This window comes from Leptosomus discolor, chromosome 19 (genome assembly GCF_034619465.1).
Source record: "Leptosomus discolor isolate bLepDis1 chromosome 19, bLepDis1.hap2, whole genome shotgun sequence".
Lineage (NCBI taxonomy): Eukaryota > Metazoa > Chordata > Aves > Leptosomiformes > Leptosomidae > Leptosomus > Leptosomus discolor.
Window position 1 is genome coordinate 5,540,931 of NC_141409.1, and position 20,205 is coordinate 5,561,135.

Genomic DNA, 20,205 nt, shown 5'->3' on the forward strand with positions numbered 1-20,205 from the left:
CCCAGGAGCAGCCCTTCCTGCTGGCGGTGGCAGAGCAGCCCCCGACGCGCCGTCCTGTGCTTGCCAACCACTCCCCAGGACCTCAACGCCCCTCTGTGCCCTGAGGCAATTTTATCTTTCATTTAAAAGTATCCAAATTGTATTGTTTCCCTGTGAGTCAGCCCATTTAGTTTATGTCCTTCAGTGCCAGAGGGGAAATTTATGAGATGAGAAACTGGCTCGAAACGTTTATTTTCTAGATGACGAGTCATGCCATTAGATATATAGCATTATGAATCATAGGAACAGCATCTAATTTGCTCTTAAAGGTATAATAGGTCTGACTCCCCACACCCATACACACACATATATTGGATTGATAGTTCCCCCATAGGATGGCTAGTTCATTTGTTTTGACACGAGCAAGACTTACAGGACCATAAAGTCCCATCTTACCATAAGTTAAGCCTATTCATAAAAAAAATATTAGGGAAACGAACGATCAGCTAAGCACATTTATCCTACACTCGATTGCATATGGATCTTTCTCCTGTTGTTATTTGTGCTCAGGGGGAGGCCATTTGGCCCCATTTTATAGCTTAGACGCTCTGCAACAGAATATAGAAGAACATTTCCTTTGTCCTCTGTTAGACCTGGCTGATGGAGGGAGAAGCATTAAGTTATTTCTGACTGTGGGTTTTCTGTTGACATCCCCAGAGAGGTAAATCATAGGACATGAAGGAACCTTTCAGATCAGCATTTGCAGGACTCTGCACACACCGCAGGGGCTGGGGTTTCCAGATGGGGTACTGGAAAGGGCGTGTGCTGGGTGCTTATCTGTGTTTGAACACCTGGTATTCTCCATGGCTGACAGGGATATGAAAATCTGGCTCAACTCTTTCTTTGAGTCAAGGTTTCTTTGTGGTTGGTATGCACACCTCAGTTTCTGGAAAAATTAAAAAAGAAGTACAGGGAAATGAAAAAAATAACCACAAATGAGCATGCAGGCTGGACACAGGTACGTTGGAGATATCAGAGATGACCTAAAACCTGGCTGTTTGGTACATTTTGGGTTTTCCACTAGTTTCCCTGGTCTTTGCTTGCTTGTTCGTTTTTCTTCTTCTACCCGTAGAAGGAAGGGAAGAAGAGTGGAAGCAAGGTCATGCCGGTGGACAGGCTCAGCCCCACGCCCAGGCACACTGCAGCCAGCAGAGACATTCTGTCCCTTCCCGTTTGCAGGACGGACATGGTGCCTGCGCACCCCCACCACCTTCCCCCAAACACAGGCAGGCGCCACCGGCGGAGGCAGAGGGCTGCCCGGCAAGGTGCAGCCCTGTCCCACCTACCAGCAAACCCAATCGCCCAGTGATGCTGCCTCAGACAGCGCCTGGCACAACCAGGCCACTGCCGGGTGCTCCCAGACACCGCTGTACTCCGGTCTGCAAACAGCACTAACAATACTGACTGCAGCAAGAGAAAGAAGACTATGGGATGCAGGCTCAAGGAGGGATTTCACAGCCTGAACGAGATGCTACCATGATGACAGGATGGCTGGAGGAAAAGCTTTCCATGCCCTTACAGTAATGCTCAGTGCTGTTCACAGGAGATAAACGCTGCTCCTTCGTCTAGACATCTCTGGGAGAAGAGGGAAAAAAAAAAAAAAAGAAAGGGAGGAGGAAAACTAAGTATTTCCCAGGCCAGAGACTCTTTCCAGGATCACGCAGTTCGCGTCTGAAAGTCTGCTCCAGGTTCACAGCAAAGGAGGATGAAGTTTCCCTACTGCTGTTGGCAGGTGATCTCATCTTGTGCTGCTCACACCCTCCCTGCCTCCGGCTGCCTGGCCCTGGGGAGCAGAATCACCAGCACTTCATCCTGGGAAGGCACATCAGCGGTTTGCCGGAAAGGTCAGGGTGCTGGAAGGGACCCAGGGTGGGCAGCATCCTGGTTTCTGTTATTTATGGGATCCAAGGGAGCAGCAGAGGACACTGTAGAACCTGGCAGCAGGGGAAATAAAAGCCTTCATGCTGCAGCGAGAGTCCTGTCCCGGGGAGCCGGCTCCGCTTTCACACCTCAGCTACAAAGCTCCCCATTATAGCACGATCGGGGCGGTTACAATGCAGCTATTCTTCCCCTGCTAACGCGAGTCGGATGTGGGCTAGAGCTGCAGCGGGATGCTCAAGTGAGCGAGGAGGAAGACAAGGGCCAATTAGCAAATATTAAAACAAAGCGAAAACAAACAAAAAACACCACACCCCAGACCAAACCAAAAAATTCACCTCAACAATACAAACACTGTCCCCATTCGCCCTGGCTCCCTTTCAGCTTTGGCAGCAGAAAAAGAAATCCCTGGCACCAGCTCCCCACGCCTTCAGGGGCTGCTTCGGGGAAGCCGTGTATGTGCAGGGAGGATCGCTGTCCTCCAGCAGCTCTGCCATCGGGTGCTATGTGGGGGCCAAGGTGAGCCCATGGCCTCAGGGATGCCTCTCACCCTACCCTACAGCATCCTGCAAAACCTCACCCTCCTTCTGCCAGGCCCAGATGGGCAGAGGACATCAAGAGAACCAGCCCTGAGATACAGAAAAATGGGAAGGGCCCAGATATCTGCCCTCCTGAATGGGATTCAACCGATATGGCTGAACTCTTCCCTGAAAAATGAGTTTCAATTGACTTCTCCAGCCTCTGCCTCAATTCCTATCCCTCCTCTTCAGGCTCATGTTTCTCCTAGTCCTGCTCAAGCCTAGGATTGATCTCCAGGCATGTCTGTGGTCTCCACTTGTGGAGGTTTGCTCCCCTACGCGCTGAACCAGGATGGCTGCATGGTCCATGTTTACACAACGGAGTCAAGGGCTCCTCTCCAAGGCACAGTTGTGATTTCAAAGCCAGCAGCAGAGCCCAGACGATGCCCAACAAGGCAATCTCCTGCTGTGGGAGCATGGGGTCTCAGGGCAAAAGCGCCGGCCTGCCAGATTCCTCAGGTGTGCTCTTTTTCGTCTGCTCTGCCCTCTGAGGGCAATGTCAACAGCAAAGCTGTGAGTCACAGCACCAGCAATACACTTGGATACTGCAGCTCCTTGCCCAGGGCCTGGAGAGGCGCAATGGCGAGCCCAGTTCGCACAAACGAGGGTGGGCCCCCCGCTGCCCTGAAGGACAAGCGGTCATGGAGGTTCTGAAGGACACATTCCACCCCGTTGTGCGCCCTTTAGACCATCCATCTTGGTAATTCAGGGTTGGTATAAACGCATAGAAGTACACAGCCAGGGCACAGCTCCATCACACGGTCCCTTACAACAGCGAGTGCAAGACAACCTTGACCCCGAGACCCGACCAAGAACCACCAACAGAAGATATCAAAACCAGCTACACTTTGCACTTCTGCTGAAATACAGCCACTGGAGCAAGCGAGCAGCAAGTGCACAGAGATCAGCTGGACCCAGCAGGAAAAGTGACACCAGTCTGTGCAGCTCCCTCTGAAGCTGCCACCACCGCTTTGCCATCATCTGTGCGAGCAGCTGCCCGCTCTGGGGGGAAGGAAGGACACGTGGTCCATCATCATCAGTGCATCCTCAGAGCAAGCTGAGAGCAAGTAGTTTGAAGGATGGAGGACATGATGGATGAAAGAGGAGCTTTCCCCTCTCTTTGCCCCTGCTTGCCTTCTGGTCCGTGACAACTCAGCTGCCCGTCGCTGGAGCTGGCACAGCGCTCCCCTGGGACACGACCACGGGCTGGGCACACTTGCTGCCTGCGGCTCCCCTGGTCCTCACTCCCAGTGCCCTGGCCAAGGCCACCCTGGGGACACTGAAGTGGTCAGCAGTGGCCATGCTCTGCTCTGCAAGGGACGGGTGCTCGCAGGCAAGGGCTGGGAAGGAGCGGTGGGGAATTTTGCTCCAACCTTGAGAGCTGCCATCTCAGCCACTGCCCCAGCGGGGGCTCGGCAGGTCCCCGGCATCAGGCACTGCTGGCACAAGCACACTGTGGTCCGGCCACAGGCAGGGAAGCAGCTCTCACCAAAAGCCCTGCCAGGGACCCAGCCACGCGCCAGGCTCCTGCCGAGGCCGATGGGGCCGGCAGCGCGGGGACGTGCCCCACAACAAGCCTCTGCACCACAGGCTGGGTCGCGTGTGCTGCGAGGAGGCCATGGCTGCACGCAAATGCCGAGAGTACTCAATTTTCAAATTATATCGAGGTCCTAGGGGTCTTCTAAAAATCCAGGCTCCGTATCCCTTTGTTTCCTTAAATACAAACAACAGGGGTTTGAGTCCATTTCCCACCAGGAGTGAGATTGATCTCTCCTGCCTCCCTTCCCCACGCCACCCTCTAAGCACTTCTACAGCTGGCTGAGCTGCTCTGAGGGAGCAGCTTTGTGTTTGTTTCGGGTTTTGGGGGAGAAAGGAACAGACCACAAACAGAAAGGACCATGTTACTGAACATGCCTGCCCCTTTCCTCCCCCACCGCTGGCCACGGCTGCCCTGTGGCTCCGGCTACGCACATGTACCTCTGCATCAAAGGTGCTCCTGCGTGCACTGGATCATCATTTTGGAGCCAGTGCTGGCAGTGGGAGGAATGGGGAAAGCAGGGCACCCCCGCTCCTCCTGGCACCTCTCAGGGTTAGCCGCCTGGCTCGCCTTCCTCCAGCCCAGCCAGGGGACGTGGAGGTTTGCAGAATACGCAGACCTGGGGGGTCTTGCTCTCAGCCCCTGCCTCTTGGTGGATTCCAGGGCTACGCTGGGCAGTAAGAAGTATGTTGCCCATCCCGTGGGGTGAGGGCAGGCAGGAATATGTTGGTGGAGGAGGAAGGTCACCACAGCCTGGCACTCTCGCTGGGGTGACGTGCAGCTCTCCCCTCCTTTGGCTCCAGGATCCTCACTAGAGGGAAACCAGCCAGGGTCACCACGTCTCTCTTCTCTCCCATCACATGCACTAAACAGCATCCTGCCCTTGAGGTGTCAGGGGCGTTTTGCCAGCAGAAAGCCCCACAACATACAGAAACTCCTTGCTGTTGGGCCTGGCCAGCCACTGACACTGGCTGACGTTTCTTTCACAGTCCTGCAGTGAGGAAACTCCTCCAGCTCCACCTGGACATAGCAATGGAGGGACCACTGCTTTGACCACTCTGGTGCCTCCACTGCTGCAGAGCACAAGTGAAGCAGAAGACAGATGTGGGCAGATGGCACCGATCAAAGTCAGATGCAGGCTCCAGAGACATCCAGAGAAGTCACTGCCAAGGTCACAGCTTTTCTGTCTCTTTACATCTTTTGAACGGCTGTTGTGAGCATTTACACTGAAGAGCAATGGAGCTGTAGCAGCAATGGTGCTACAAACCTGCTTGGACTAGTTTAATCTCACCGGCTGACTGGGACCAGTGGAGACAGGACTCCAGCATTGCCGCTGTTCCAACAATCAGTCCTTCCTCTGTGAAACCTTCCACCCACAGCCACATCAGCCATGATGGCTATGAAAAAGCCATTCAACAAAGCCATTCAAAAGGTGCTTGGACTTTCAAACACAATTCCTTGACCCGAAAAAGCTCCTTGCCCAGCACTGCCAAAGTCCCCAGCCAGGCTGAAGCTACCAGGGACCACGCAAGTTCTCTGACCAACGCCATCAAACCACAGGAGGAAACAGAAACACCTCCTAGCAGGGGCTCAACCCGTAGTTTTCATTGCATGCAAGAAGGCAAAGAGGGGCCATCAATAACTGGCAGTGCCTTGATATGCTGTTCCTCCCCACTGCTAGGAGCAAGAACGATGCTTGAGCACGACTGGGGAGACAGACCAAACCCCTGCTGATCACACACAGTTGAGTTTCCTTAAGCTCACAGCACAAACGCCTCCAGACAAATGCTCCCTGGGCAGCAAAAGGCAAAACCTGACTCTGGAGCCCTTCTAAATTTCAAGGCCTTGTTTCAAAGCAAGAAGCAAACAACAGTTCTCAATGACATGGAAATAAAGAGTTTTCCAACTTATTTCTTGTGGGCAAAGCAATATATTTTCATCCAATCTCCCTCTTGGAAATGGTCAGTTTTAGCTGAAATCAAACGTGCATGCGTAGAGAAATCGCAAATCAGCCCAAGGCAGACACCCAGCGTGGAAACTTAAACCCCAGCACTTAAGAGTCTGGCAAGGTCATCAGCAAGCAAGAACATGGCCTTGTACCATGTGGTAGTTGTAAATTTTAAAAAGCGCATAACTCACTGCACTGAGGCAGATGAAAAGACAAACCTGCTAAAAGGAGCTACACATACTGAAGTGGGAAAAATGTTTTTACCTGTGTCTTGCCTCATCTCTGCTGCTAGGCTTAAATGGGAAAACTTTCAGCAAACTTTACAGATATTAGTATCCACCTTATTAATGAATTAGCTTTCTCTCTGTACACGTATATAATTATCTACATGCACATATATGCAAAGAGAAAGATCTTTATTGTTTACAATTATTATTTTTTTAATACCATGGGGGAACAGGGATCTGCTTTCAGTTCCCGTAAGGTCAGCGTTTGCTGTATCGATTGAGTATTACCCACATGAACGGGGAAAAGCAGGCAAGGGAGCACTCAGCTGTGGATGCTGCGCTTGGAGGTGCAGGACTTGGCTCAGCCCAGGCATCTGCAAATCTTGTTCATGCCACAGGCAAACGCCACTCTGCTCAGTGCCTGGGGCCCCGCCCCAGACCTCTTACTTGATGCTGAAAAAGGACATTTCATCATCCAGACTGTACACGAGATGCTCCTGACAGCGCCTGCCCTTTGGGAGCCTACACCAGTGCGCAGAGCGAGGCAGCGGTTACAGCCAGCAGCTTTCCAGCACGCTCGCAGCAGACCAGGGCACACCACTGGGTCTCGGTGACAGGGTGATGCCCCTGTGGTGGTGGCAGCTTCCCACCACCCCTAGACCCCTTTCCCTGTCGTGGCCACCCTCCCTCCCCGCTCACAGGGGAAGGTGAGGGGAAGGCCATGCTCCTGCGCCCGCAGGCATCCCTCATCCCGGGGCTCACGATGCCATGAGAGGCGTGGGGGCACGTTCTTGCACACGCAGTGCTAACCCCGCACCAAACCATCCATCCCTCTAGGGCATGGGCATGGCTACCATCAGCTCCATCTCCTCCAGACAGGTGGGTGCAGCTTTGCCCAGCCCAGGCCGCCCAGTAAAACCTCCAGTGCCAAGAGCCGAGGTTTGTGCTGGGGTGGCAGCAAGCCCCTCCAGCAGCTGCGGATTACAGCCCCCAGATTCATCCCTGCCTGGGGGGCTGAAGGGCAGCAGGGGGAGGAGAAGGAGAGAAACAAACAGCCTTGCAGAAGAGAGGCCGACAGAGAGATGGGCGAGAAGCCAGCTGGGGAGGAAGGGATGGAGGGAGCAGGACAGCAGATCAGATGGAGGCTTAAAAAGTGAACAAGACGGGGAAAGGAACTGATACGAGACAAGAGATTCATGTTGAGGGAATGGGAATGGCCAGGAAAGAGAAGGTAGGGCAGGAAAGGCAAAAAGCAGTCCCTGCGTCCTGCTGCGGCAAGGATGGGGATGGCCTTGGGTGGGCTGCAGGGACCGGGTGGATGAGAAGCCATCAAGAGAAGCTCACAGCCAGAACGACGAGACCCAGTCCAGCTGTGTGCGTGGGGTCAGAGAGGACAGCGGGCACCGACCTGCCCCCCACCCCAGAACCCTCCGCTGCGGACGGCACAAGGTGACGTGTCCTGGCTTGTGCTGCTCGCTGCCAGCTCCTGCTGTCCCCTTAGCACTTCCTCTGGCAACACCCTCCATCCTGCAGCTGCCCAAATCCCTCGCCCTGCCACCTCTAACCCCAGCACCGCTGACTGAGAGCGCCCTGGGGTGAAGGGAGAGCAGATTCACCCGCAGCACCCTTGCGCAGACAGGCTCCCCATGGGTGCCCCTCCACCTCTGGGTGAGCAGGTGGAAGGAAGAGGAGGGAGGCATCAAACGCAGCCCTCTGGAAGACGGTTGGGGCTTCTCTGGTTTGGTTGTTTCACTGGGGTTTTGTTTGTGTGTTTGTTTGCTGGTTTTCCCGGCGCCTCAGCAGAAAGCACAATGCGGGCTGTCCTCCAGCTGCAGCTGACGGGGCCGGCCCTCCGCACGAGCCAGGGGAGGCAGGGAGAGGGAAGGAGATTGCTGCTGGTGAAACGCAGGCTCCAGCTCCCCAGGACAAGAAGGCACCCCAAGCAAGGCTGGCAGGGCTGGGGGGACAGGTGAGGAGGGGACCTTGCAGCCAGGGCCATAAAGGCAGGGTGGCATTGCCATCTGGGCACAGGGCTAGGAAAGGGAGCTGGTGGTGAGCAGGGTCCATGGAGATCCCCCAGATCCTGGTGGGCTCTGCTTGCTTTCACTGTTACCCCTTCCCTGCTGGCTAACCTACTTCTTGTACCCCAAAAGGAGCTGCAGATCATTGCTGGGAAGCGCATCTTTCTTGCCTGAAGGAAACCAACTTTCCCACTGCTCTCTCTGTACCCATAACGCCTCATCCCAGCACTGCCTTGGACATGCTGATAACGGCAGGTCAATGTCTACACCAGAATTGCCCAGAAGGAAGAGCAGGCATGGGTGGAGAAAGGATGCAGGACCAGAAAACAGTGAGAGAAAGGGAGTTTGGGGAAAAGAGATGGAAAGAGGGAGGAACTGAGGTACGGAAGTAAATCACAGCTGCATGGAAAAACCAGGAGTGTTGACAGACAGGAACAAGATCAAGAGGTAGACAAGGAGGGACAGTGCCCACAAAGGACTTGTGTGCCAGGAGAAGCACAGGAGCTCTTTTACCCGTGGATCTGGGAAGGGGATGAAGCATCATTCCTGCTGGTCACACCTCCATGTGCTAGGATTGCTTCCCAACTTGCAGCCCTCTGCATCCCACCCACAGCTGCTGCACCTTGGCTCCCTCCAGGCATCTTAATCAAGTGCGGGCTCAGTGCTAGTAAGTGACTTTAAGCAGGTCTATCATTTTTGGACCTGATATTTGGGTTAGAGGGCTCCAGAGGAGGGTGGGGGTCAGCAGCCTAACCAAGACAGTGGGAAATCAATCTCCATAGGATTAACACTGAAGTTCTTGCAGGAGGCAGAGGAGCCCAACCGCAGGGAAGGGTGACCTCCAGCTTGGCCGGTCCCTCCTGGAGTAACACTGACCTCCTGTGGCTGCGGGACTGTCCCAAGGGGCTGGTTAGTTGCAAAGCTACACTGGAGCCCTGCGAGGGCTTTGGCCACCCCTCCCACAGCTACAGCTGAGATCTCAGAGCCAGGAGCAAAAGACTGATCTGATGCGTGGCTCTTAAGACCCCTCCGCAGGATGCACCCTGCACACCGGTGCCTGCTGTGGATGGACGCTAGGAATGCCCGTGGCCCTGGCATTGCCTTCACCATACTGAAGGCCAGGAGACACAGGTCTGTGAGGGCTTTAAGTGGTGGGCAGCAGGATCTGCCAGCTCCATTGCTGACACCATCCCGAAGCGTTCCCGACCAAACACGCACACAAAAACACTGCCCCACTCCAGGGAACGCAACACTTATGCAGAGACTGAGGCAGGCAGACTTAAGGGTGACTAAGGCAGGATCATAGCAGTGGAGCTGGTCCATCACCGGCTCACTCACCTCCCTGGTATCGTTGTCCTGGATCAAAGCGTACAGAGGCACCACTCGGTTGATCTCCAGCAGAACGGGTGTAGGGCTGAGCTGCTCCTTGCCAGGGCGCCGGCACAAATGGCAAGTGGATGGGCAGCGCCCTTTCTCCTCGCAGTGAATCTCCACACCTGAGATGAGGTGGTCATCAGACAGCATCTGTGCTGTCAGCAGGCCTGAGAGATACGTGATGAAGGGCATGGACTTCAACTCCTTCTTGTTCCCAAGCTCAGTTGTTTCTGGTTTAGGGAGAGGGAAGAAACCAAATAACATTAAACAAATCTCAGCACAGTCATCTTCCCAAACCTAAACTTTGCTGCAGCCAGGATAAACGCAACTGCTGAAGACGCCAGGTGGGAGCAGGAAACCAGAAAGGTCAAGGACAGAAGGAGAAAAACAGGACTTGCAGGTCACTGGTTGGGAGTGGGTAGAAAGTGTGAGCATTTGCAGACAAGCCCTTCTAGAGTGACAGAACTGACTGTGTTCTCCTTCTTCTTTTTTGTAACTTGCATATTCACTTTCTGCACTTCAAAATGAAACAAAACCACTCAAGTATATCTTCCCTGACAAACAGAAACCTCTCTAAAGGGACCAGATCAAAGAGCTGAGTGCCCTCACCCCCACCCCAGCGCCAGCCCTCTCTAGTCCCTGTGGTCCTTAGCTCTCTCTTTTGGGTGACAGATTATCCAGGGCACTGAGATGGACCCACAGGAGGCTGCAAAGAGTCAACATTGTGGGATGAAATCCCTTGGCAGGGGTTTAAGCAGGTCCTGGAACAAACTCACTGCACGGGGAATAGACAGAGGCATTACCAAAACCAAACTGTCAACACTCTGCTTTCAGGAAACATTCAGACCTTTGAAATCCATTGTGAAACTTCCCGGTGGTCTTAACCACAAGGCAATAAACCCAGAGAGCCTTACTTTGTTCTGCCTTGGTCCCAATGCTCGCTAAGGACAAGGAAAGTATCGCACCTGGTGATACCCCGAGCAAAGGAGACAGGACTCCCATCTTTGTCCAGTACACTTCTGTTTAAACTCTTTGGTCCAAGAAGGAAGGCCCAACTTCCATAACCTGGTGACAGACCCACAGAAGAAAAGCCTTTCTTCATCCTGATCCCAAATGAGGCTCCCAACAGCATGAGCTGGATGGCTGTGGCCTCCAGCAACAACTTCCCAGTCCGAAGAAGGAGCTGTAGAGGAACAAGGATTGTCTCAATGCCCTTGGCTTGCAGTGACACGCAGCTGATCTGGCAAGGCACTAGTCAATTAGAAATACAAGTAAACACAGCGTTCATTCATGACTCTTGAAGCCCTTCAGGCTACGGACAGCCCTTCCCTGCTGTCTGGCTGTCACAGAGCAGTTCTGTGCACGGGATCAAAGCTGTCATGGGAAGAACGAGCACATTCCAACCAACCCATCTTTCAGTGGAATAAAAGGGGGGCAGTTTCTAAGATTAATTAAAACAAGGCTGTGAGGAGATGTCTCAACTTCTAGAGAGACACTGGTGTACACAGACATGGAAAATGAGAGTTGGAAGTGGTTCTTGGAGAGATTATTTTCAAGAAGAGCAGCTCCAGGCAACTTCAAGCTTCGCAGGGGAAGGCCATGAAGCCATGATAAACTGGGTGGCTCAGAAAGAGGGAAGCTACAAGGCAGTACCATGAGCCTGTTCTCGCTTCTGGATAAGAATTACTTTTTTTTTTTTTTTTTAACATTGCTATTAAACTACACGTAGAAGAGAAAGAAAGAGACGACAATGACACTTCTGGGCTGCAACGCTTCTTCACTAGAGCTGAAGTAGTGATCTCCATGCAAAAGTAAGTTTTGGAGCCATGCTTTAAGGGAGAACATGAACATAGAGCTGAAGAGAAAGTGGAATCAGTTATCTCATGATTGGCAATAGCATATCAAACCTTCCTTCCAGAATTATTTGCTCTGTAGCTAAGAATTATAGACCACTAGCACCAAATGTCTGGATGTGTCCTTAACACGGGCTATGGCTTAGCCCAAGCATAGCTAAGCCTTGTCCAGAGGTGTGGCACATAGCTGCAAGCCTTTCTAAAAGGCTTTCTGAAAATCATTGTTCAAATCGCGCATATAGGCTTCCACCAACACCTGGAAGAAGACCTGGAGACAGCCCAGGCTGGATGGGCAGCATGGTTCAGCTGCTAGAGCACTGCTCTGGGAATGCCTCATCAGAGGCTCCGTCCCAAGCTCTCTGCTCTGTGCTTCTCCTCCCGTGTCACCCATCCGCTCTGTGTGGAAGCACAGGGCACACAGGGCACACAGTGCTTGTGGGCTCAGGTGCTCTTTGAGTACAAACAAGCAGTAAGGAGCAGGGCAAATAAGCAGGAAGAGCAACTTGGAGCTCCTCAGTTATGGTCTGTGTTTGCAAGGAGCAAGCTGAGGCAAGTAAGGAGCAAAATAAACCTCTGAGCAAGAACTTCCCTCTGCAGGAGAATGCTAACTCCGGTCTTCCTGCCTTGCTCCAACTGACGGACACCCCCGACGGATGCAGCTGTAAGAGCTTTGCTTCAAGTGTTTGCATTAGCTGCCCCGCTCAGGGATACAGATGAAGCTCCATGCAGCAGTGCTGCACCAGACACATTGCCATGGGGACAGAGAGGACATGGTCTCCCTGCAAATGGTGGGCTAGACAAGGAGAGCCATCCTTCAGCGTCCACCCTGACAACACAGCCCCTTTAGCAAGAAAAGAAAATTAACATGAGCTTGTCCAACGTATCCTGCGCTGCCCGCTACCTCCTTCACCCATCGCTCCCAGGAAAGGGCACCGTAGCCGGGGGTGGTGGAGGTGGTGGCTTCAAGAGCTCTCCAAAGGGACTGGCATGAAAGTGAGGGTTCCTCCTTTCTCCTGAAGGAAACCTAGATGGAGCAAAGCCATTTCAGGAGCAGCAGTCATCGAATGGAGCTGCACAGGGGAAAGTGTCTGCAAATAAACTAAGGCAGAAAACTGCGAGCAGTGCAGCTCCCCTTCCGTAGCAGCCATGCACTCAGTAACAGAAGATTAACCATGAAGGCTGGTGACTCATGGTAGACTTGTCAGCAGAGCAGACTTCATACTTCAGGTGGACACGGCTGTCTGCATTTAATCCTCTTTGTAACACTTGAAGCTCCAGTCACTTTGGGGAAAAGGATTGCTTTGCAGACTGGCTTCCTGGGGAGGTAAGGGGTTACTGCAGCCCAGCTTACTGGTTCTACATGCTGGCAAGAGAACCATGGTGTTCCCTTGTACTGAAAAGGCGCTGGATGCGACTCCAAAAGAAGAAAATGAAATAGGATGTGGCTCAGCAGAGGGAGACAGGCTTCACTCCAAATTGCCAGCTCTCATCCAGACGAGCACTTGGAAGTCATCAGCACTGGATAGCAAGTCCTGGTAGCTTTTGTGGAATGAGCTTTGGGGGCTTAAGTAGAGTCCTAACAAAATAATCACCCTGTTTCTGCTATTAAAACCCATCTGAGAGGGCCAGCTGCACACTCTGCTTGTGAGCCAGCTCCTCCAGAGCCGGGGAGAGGCAGCAAGGAGGAACTGCTGCTCCTCATCTGCTTGCTCAGGGGGCAGAAAGTATCAGCTCCAGGTGCCTCATCCCTAGAAAGCTGGTGATTTCCTTGACGGAGATCATGCTTCCTTCTCTTCCCACCCACATCACTTACCACTCACGGCATCTCACAGAGGACTTATTCGGATCTGGGAGGTATTTTCCCCCAAAACACACTCCTTTATTCCTGAACCTGCCATTGCAACTGTAGTCCAGGATCAGGGTCCCTCCATCTCCCTTTCTCCTACCCCTGAGATGAGCTTCAGTCATCTGCTCAACTGCCTGCATGCAAGGAGGGGGCTTGGGGGACAAGCCCGCTCTCCTCACGACGAACCTGACAGTGAACTGGAAAACCCCCACATATTACTGGAGGCTTGGTCTGGCTTTTACTACCTAGTCGCTGCACAGCGTTCGTCAGTGCTGCGGCCCACCTGACTGGCTGCTTCTTGAATGAAAACACGGGCAGCCCAACCCTGTTCCTGATGAAGTCAAAGGGAAGTTTTTGCCATCGGATCGGAGAGAATCAGAACCAGACCCTGCAATGTACCATTGCAATGCCACCTCCAGCTGCCAGTGAAGCCTGTTGTCTTCACCGCAAGCTGGGTCCAGTCCAAAGTGAACCCAGCTGTAGTGTTCAGGTCAACGTTGCACAAGCCCCATGCAGAAGTGGGTAACCTCCCAGAGAACTCAAATTGCTCCTGCAAAGCCTCTGCTTCACTCGTAAGGAAAGGGCTTTGCAGGTGATCGCTGCTAGGGTGCTCCAAAGGTCCCGTTCTGGCAGGAGGATAAGGCTGCAGGGGCTGCAGCGCAGCAGCAGTGAGGACAGAGGGATTCCTTATCAGTCCTTGCATCTGAACATGCTTTCGCTAACGCTGCTGGTGACTCAGCTGAATCCTGGCAACATCTGTCTGGAAGCACAACGGCGCGGATGTGGTTAGGCGCATCACGGCAACTTGTGGGAGTTATTAGCTTGTTTGTTTGTCTGAAATATGTATTCAAAAAAAAAAACCAACACAACAAAACAAATAAATTAACAGCCTTCCACCAAGTATCAAGCTTTGCGTAAGAAAGGGAGGGTGAGCAGCACAGTGTGCAGAGGTACTGCTCGCCTGTCGGGGTGCCTGGTTCTGTCTCTGTGCTCCATCAGGATTTAATAACCCCACAGCACAAGGTGACTGCCTGCACAGGGCTCCCTGCTCGGGATGCAGCAGTTGCAGATGTCGGGAAATGCTTCCAGCGTTACCAGCAGCACCTCCTAGTGCTTGGACAAGAGGGAAGCACAATAATACCGCTAATATAACAATAACAAAAGCACAATACCTAATCCTTTTGTATTGGAGTGCTACTCTGTCTTGAGAGCTCCCAGGAGACTATGGGTTTGCTAATGGTCCAGCGTTTTATACCTCATAAAAGGTCCCAAGTCATTCCAAAACTGGGAATCACTTCACTTACCACAAGAATGCAGCCACATCAGGGGTAGGATGTGATAGCTCTTCAAGAGCAAAAATGTTTGGAATAAGGAGAAGAGAAGGCTCTCCAGCTGAAGCCATAAAGGGAACATCAGGAATAGACCCAGGTAGGGATTTCTCCAGGCTCAGCAGGTTAACCCCACCAACACCAACGGGCTGCTCAGCCACGCCTGATTTAGAAGCTGGGTTTTGCATTCCATGCAAAGAAGAGGTAATTCTGGTCCACCTCCCCTTTACACCACCCTCCAGCTGGACAGACCTTGTGCCACCATGGGCAAGGCAGTGAGGATTTATGGCCAATACACATCTGTTCGCACAGGCTGCCCATTTATTACCTGGTGGAATAATACCCCATTTGTTGGCAAATCCATCGAAAGGGAGTTAGAAAGAAAATCAATAGATGTGTTTTCCCAGGAATTTCTCTTGCAGTGAGATATTGTCAGTGCAGTACCACCAGGTTTGTGAAGAACCTGGACAGGTTTAATGCTGCCCAGGGTTAGCGATGGGCAAACACTGCTCGGGGCTGTGAGGAAGGTGTGGGTGCGATGCCTGGGTGAGCCAGCATTGCCCCTCTGTCATGCACCCATGTATGCAAGAAGCGCAGTGCCAACCCCCGATGCTGCCCAGGAAGGGCTGTACTGGCAGCGGCTCGGGCCGGCTGTGCCAAACCACCAAGCAGCCAGCAACGCCCGCGTCCTGTGGGCTGCGGCAAGTGAGGGTTCACCTAGGAAAAGCTACCTGTCTTTTGGGGAATGCAGCTGTCCCATGGCATGGAATCCCGTGTGGGAAGCCTGGGCGAAGGCAGGACTACAGCCTGTCCAGGAGGGAAGCAGCACACGAGCGCAGACCCCAGAAGCGTGCACGCTGGGGCTTGTGGGCAACCGCAGGCGTACGCCCGTGGGACACCTCTGCTGAGCCCCCCCGAGCAGCTGGTGGGGTGGCCCGGGGAGCTGCCATGGCGTGGAGACCTGCATGGCGTGGGGACCTGCCACAGCGTGGGGACCTGGGGACCTGCCACGGCGTGGGGACCTCCCATGGTGTGGAGACCTGCAACGGTGTGGAGCCTTGCATGGCGTGGGGACCTACAATGGCACGGGGACCTGCCACGGTATGGGGACCTAGGGACCTGCCATGGTGTGGGGACCTGCAACGGTGTGGAGCCTTGCATGGCGTGGGGACCTACAATGGCACGGGGACCTGCCATGGTGCGAGGACCTGGGGACCTGCCGCAGTGTGGAGACCTCCCATGGTGTGGGGACCTGCAACGGTGTGGAGCCTTGCATGGCGTGGGGACCTGCAACGGCGTGGGGACCTGCCACGGTGCGGGGACCTGGGGAACCTGCCGCGGCGTGGGGCTCCGTCCCGCCGCGGGGCTCCGTCCCGCCGCGGCTGCGGGGCAGTTGTGGCCACGCGGTCCGTGAGGCCCTGCTGCCCCCTCGTGGCACCCGGCAGGATGGCTCTCGGGCTGCAGATCCCGCCACCGCCCGCTCTGTCACTGTCACCCCCCCAGCCCCTTCGCCAGGACCTCCGGGGGCCTCACCCTGCGGGGAGACCCACGCCTCGGAAAGACGAGCCTGGCCACCCAAACGCCTAACACCCCGCAGCGCCCACACGGGATCATCTCCCGAACGTGACGGGATGCGACCCCTCTCCTTCCCCCCGTTATGTCCGGAGAGCCCCGCGCTGCCAGCTGCCCGCCTGCCCTTGCCCCCCGGCCGCCTCTCCCTGCAAACCCCCCTCTCCCTGCTGGTGCTCCGCTCCCAGCCAATGAACCCCCCTCAATCAAACGCGGAACCCTGAGGACCCTCCGTGCCCCAACGCCCAGCCGCGATGAGGGGCCAGAGAACTGCCCCGCGGCGCTGGTGGCTCAGGGGCACGGGTGGGCCCTTGCCTGCCCGCCGCAGCCCCTCTGCCCGGGGGCTGGTCTCACAGGGAGAACCCGAAGACAGACCTTCTCCTCTGCCCGCAGGTCGGACGCGGGCTCTGCAGTAACCTCAGCTTCACACGAGGCATTTACAAACTTGCGAGCCTATGGTATTAAGGAAAAAAGCCAGGAGAGCTTTTAGCGACTGCTGATAAACCTCTATAAAAGGGGATGGTGCAGGCATCACTGCTGAGCTCGCTTTATCAAGAGCACTAGCTCCGCAGAGCCCTGCATGGCCCCCACGACCACCCCGCTGCCTGCGCTGGCTCCCAGGAAGAGCAACCGAAGCCCTGCCCTGCTCATCTGACCCCCGGCAGCATCTCAGTGCTCACCCCACTGCCTCTGAGCCACTACGGCCCCGCGAGGATGGCTCTGTGACCCCCCCAAATTGCTGCTGCCACCCCCACCGGGCTGCTTGTGTAAGGCCCGTATGGGCAGCTGGCTCCTGCCCTGCTCCAACGCACCCGCGCACCCATTTCCCATGGGACGGCTGAGACTTACCAAGCCCTGCCAGCTGGGCGGCTGGCTACCAGCGTGGGGCAGCCCCTCGGGACACGCCACTCTGCCAGGGGTGACCAGGGTCCTGGGCTGAACAGCCTACTCACCCTTCCTCATCATGGCACAGGGTCCTCATGCTCCCAATATGCTGGGCAAGACCATCGGCTCATCGTTATCACCACTAACCAAATCCAGAGGTTCCTTTGTTTTCGCCCTAGGATGCATTAAAAGCTTGTTTCCTTACTCCTACCATTTTTTCCTCATACTGTCCACTTCTAGGTGTGGGTGCCCTCACAACATCTGCCAGACCACCCTGGTTCGATGCTTACATCCACTTTTGTTCACTGGAAAATACATCAGGGGCTGAAGGAGCATCTCCCTGGTGATGCCAGGAACGGGGAGTGAACCCTGTGTCCCCTCCCCGGGCACAGCAACACCCCAGGGAAACACTGGTGCCTGGCGGGGTCCCACTGAGGTTTGCTGCTCAGGGCCTGAAGCACGGCATCGGGAGACGGTAAATCTCACTCATTTTCTTTTGCAGCCCTGGTCAGGCTTTGCATCTGCTCTCACTGCCTTTAAGTGCATCTGCTGCCCACGCTGCCGATCCCTGCTGCTCCCCATCGCTGCTTGGATGTAGTTACCTTCTAACTGAAGTATTCTATTTTAAATTTAAAAAAAAAAAAAAAAAAAAAGTAGGAAAAATACCAAAAAACTGAAGGTGGCAAGAACTGCTGCATTATGCCAGCGCTTTCTTCAGTGCTGGTTGGCAGCTGCTGGAGCAGGTGAGCAAGCAGCGCTGGAAATCCGCTGCAGCTTCTGCTGAAAGGTCTGGGCACGGCCCCACAGCCACCGGCACAGCGCGCTCCCGCCTGGGCACGCAGGTGGAGAGGCTACATGCAGGTTCCCAGGATAACCGAGGGCTCACCTCCTCCGCCGGCAGCGAGCTCCTCCAAGCCCCGGGAGTGACCTTCACCTGCCCATCAGCCCCTGAGCAGGGCTGACTGCAGGAGACTGCCTGGGTGCCGCTGGGCCCAGCAGTGCTGCTGGTGGCACCGGAGATGTGGCACTGCCGGCAGGTGAAGGACATGGTTCCCCTGGACCTGCCTGCCCAGGCCTGGGCTTCTCCTGCCCCCCCCCCAGAGGAAGCCCCAGGCCCCGACATCTCCTGATCTGCTGCGCGGCCACACAGGGTCACAGTCAGACTGGTCTTTCCGCCATCTGTAACGCAGTCTCGTGACAGCCGAGTGAAAGCCGAGCTGGAACGGGACCACAACGCCAAGAAACACCAGGGCAGAGCAGAGCCACGGTCCAGCGGCTAAACCCCTGCCAGCCTGCAGGCAGCATGAGAGCCCGTCTGACGGTCGGGGAGGTCAGAAATATAGGCTGGAGGACCAAGGAGGAGGAGGAGAGAAGAGGCAGGAGGGAAATGACTGATTCTATAATTAATGACTCGGGTTGTTAGCGCTGGGTGGCTGTAACAGAGACGCCATCATCCTCTACCGCCTCCCAGGCGTGAGCAGATGAGTCGAACGACGGCCCAACGCAAGCTCTCCTCTGACCGAGGGCAAACCCCATCACCGCTTGATTCCGCACGAAGTGACGATGCCCTGCCTGCGCCATGGCAGCTGCTGACCGCCGGCCACCGGCACCAGAACCTGAGCCGCTGTGGGAACGGAGTGAACACCAACCAGGACGTGCCCCGAGCAAGTCCCTCCACCAGCAGCTGCAGCTGCCTCTCCATTCACCCGCGGTGTTTATGTGCATCACCCAATCAACTGATTACATTTGCTATTCTCTGCCTAAAAATAGTCCTTTTTCTCCTGGGAGCTCACGGGCTGCTCCAGCGCAGTTTATGAAACGGACCAAGAAAGACAAATGTTCAATAAGTGACGCAAAACCCACCCCACGCTCAGGGCCCCACAGCGGGAGGGCAGGGGCTGCTCCGGCAGCCGCTCACCAGGCCGGGCACGGGCCAACCTGCGGGTGACAAAACCGCACGTAATAAAGCAAAACAACAAAAAACCCCGTGTTTCTGCCCTTTTTTTTTTTTTTTTTCTTCTAACTTTCCTCGACAGAGCTACAGCACAAGCGCGGAGGAGGGAGCCCGGCCAACCGGGGAGCTCCCCGGGCGGGGAGGTCCCCGCTCCAGCCCCCGGCGGCGGCAGGCCCGGGACCGGCCTGCGGGCCCACCGCCTGCCCTCACCGACCTGCCTCCCCGGGGCACGGCACCCCCCCGCCGCAGCCTCTCCCTCTCCCCCGCCGCCGCCGCCCGCGCCGGCCCCAGGCCGCCTCCCGGGACTCCACCTCCCGCCATGCTCCGCGGCCCGGCGCACACGTCACGGCGGCGCGGCGGCGCAGGGCATGCCGGGCAGCGGCGCGCGTCCCGGGAGCGGCGGGCAGGTAGGGCGCAACCCCGGGCCCCGCGGCGGCGGCGCCCCCTGGAGGCGGGGCGGGGGCGCGGGGCGGCGGCGGGGGGATCCCCCCTCACGGGCCGCGGGCCCGGGCCGGCCTTGGCGGGCTGGGGGGGGCGGGGGCCACACGGCCGAGCCCCCTCAGGCCGCGGCCGCCCCGGGCGCTGCCCAGCACCTGCTCGGCGGCGGGGGGGGGGGGAGGTGGGAGGGGGCTCGTCCTGCGGTTAAAAGGGCCTTTTGTACCGAACCGGGAGCCCGGTACCACCGCGCGTCCCCCGCCCCGGGCCCGCCCGCTGCCCCCCGCCCGGGGTTCAGTCAACAGCACCGGCCCGGTTCCGTTCACACCGCCCAGACGCTGCGGTGCGTGGGCGGCAGCGGCTGCAGGCGTCGAGGTGGGCAAAGCCCCCGAAGGCGCTGACGGCGGCGCGGTCCGAGCTGCGGGTGAAGCAGCCGCCGCCCCGCACATCCCACCTCAGAACTGCCGAGGGAGAAGGGGAACTACGGCAGGAAAACGTTTGAACATCAGGAGACCGAGCTCCCACCACTGACAGTTTTACAGCTCGGCCCTCAGCTGAGGCTTTCTCCAAGACCCTGCTCTGCGCCAGAGGAGCTGCCCTGGGAGGGACTGATGGGCCAGAACAACTCGCTGTTAAGGGAACTTCCGAGGAGGCACGGCCGAGTGCGAGACAAAGATAAAAGTGCAGCGGTAGAAAGAATTTCACGTTACTAAGGCGCATGCTGGCATTCCCA

The 20,205-nt window shown here is 55.8% G+C and overlaps 1 protein-coding gene across 1 annotated transcript in view; it reads right to left on the minus strand.

Moving 5' to 3' along the window:
- ASTN2 (astrotactin 2) overlaps positions 1-20,205 on the minus strand; it is a 354,284-nt gene that overhangs the window by 93,127 nt on the left and 240,952 nt on the right. The window contains exon 17 of the mRNA XM_086475491.1: positions 9,567-9,832. Coding sequence (XP_086331617.1) covers positions 9,567-9,832 — 266 coding nt within the window. The remainder of the gene's footprint in view (positions 1-9,566; positions 9,833-20,205) is intronic.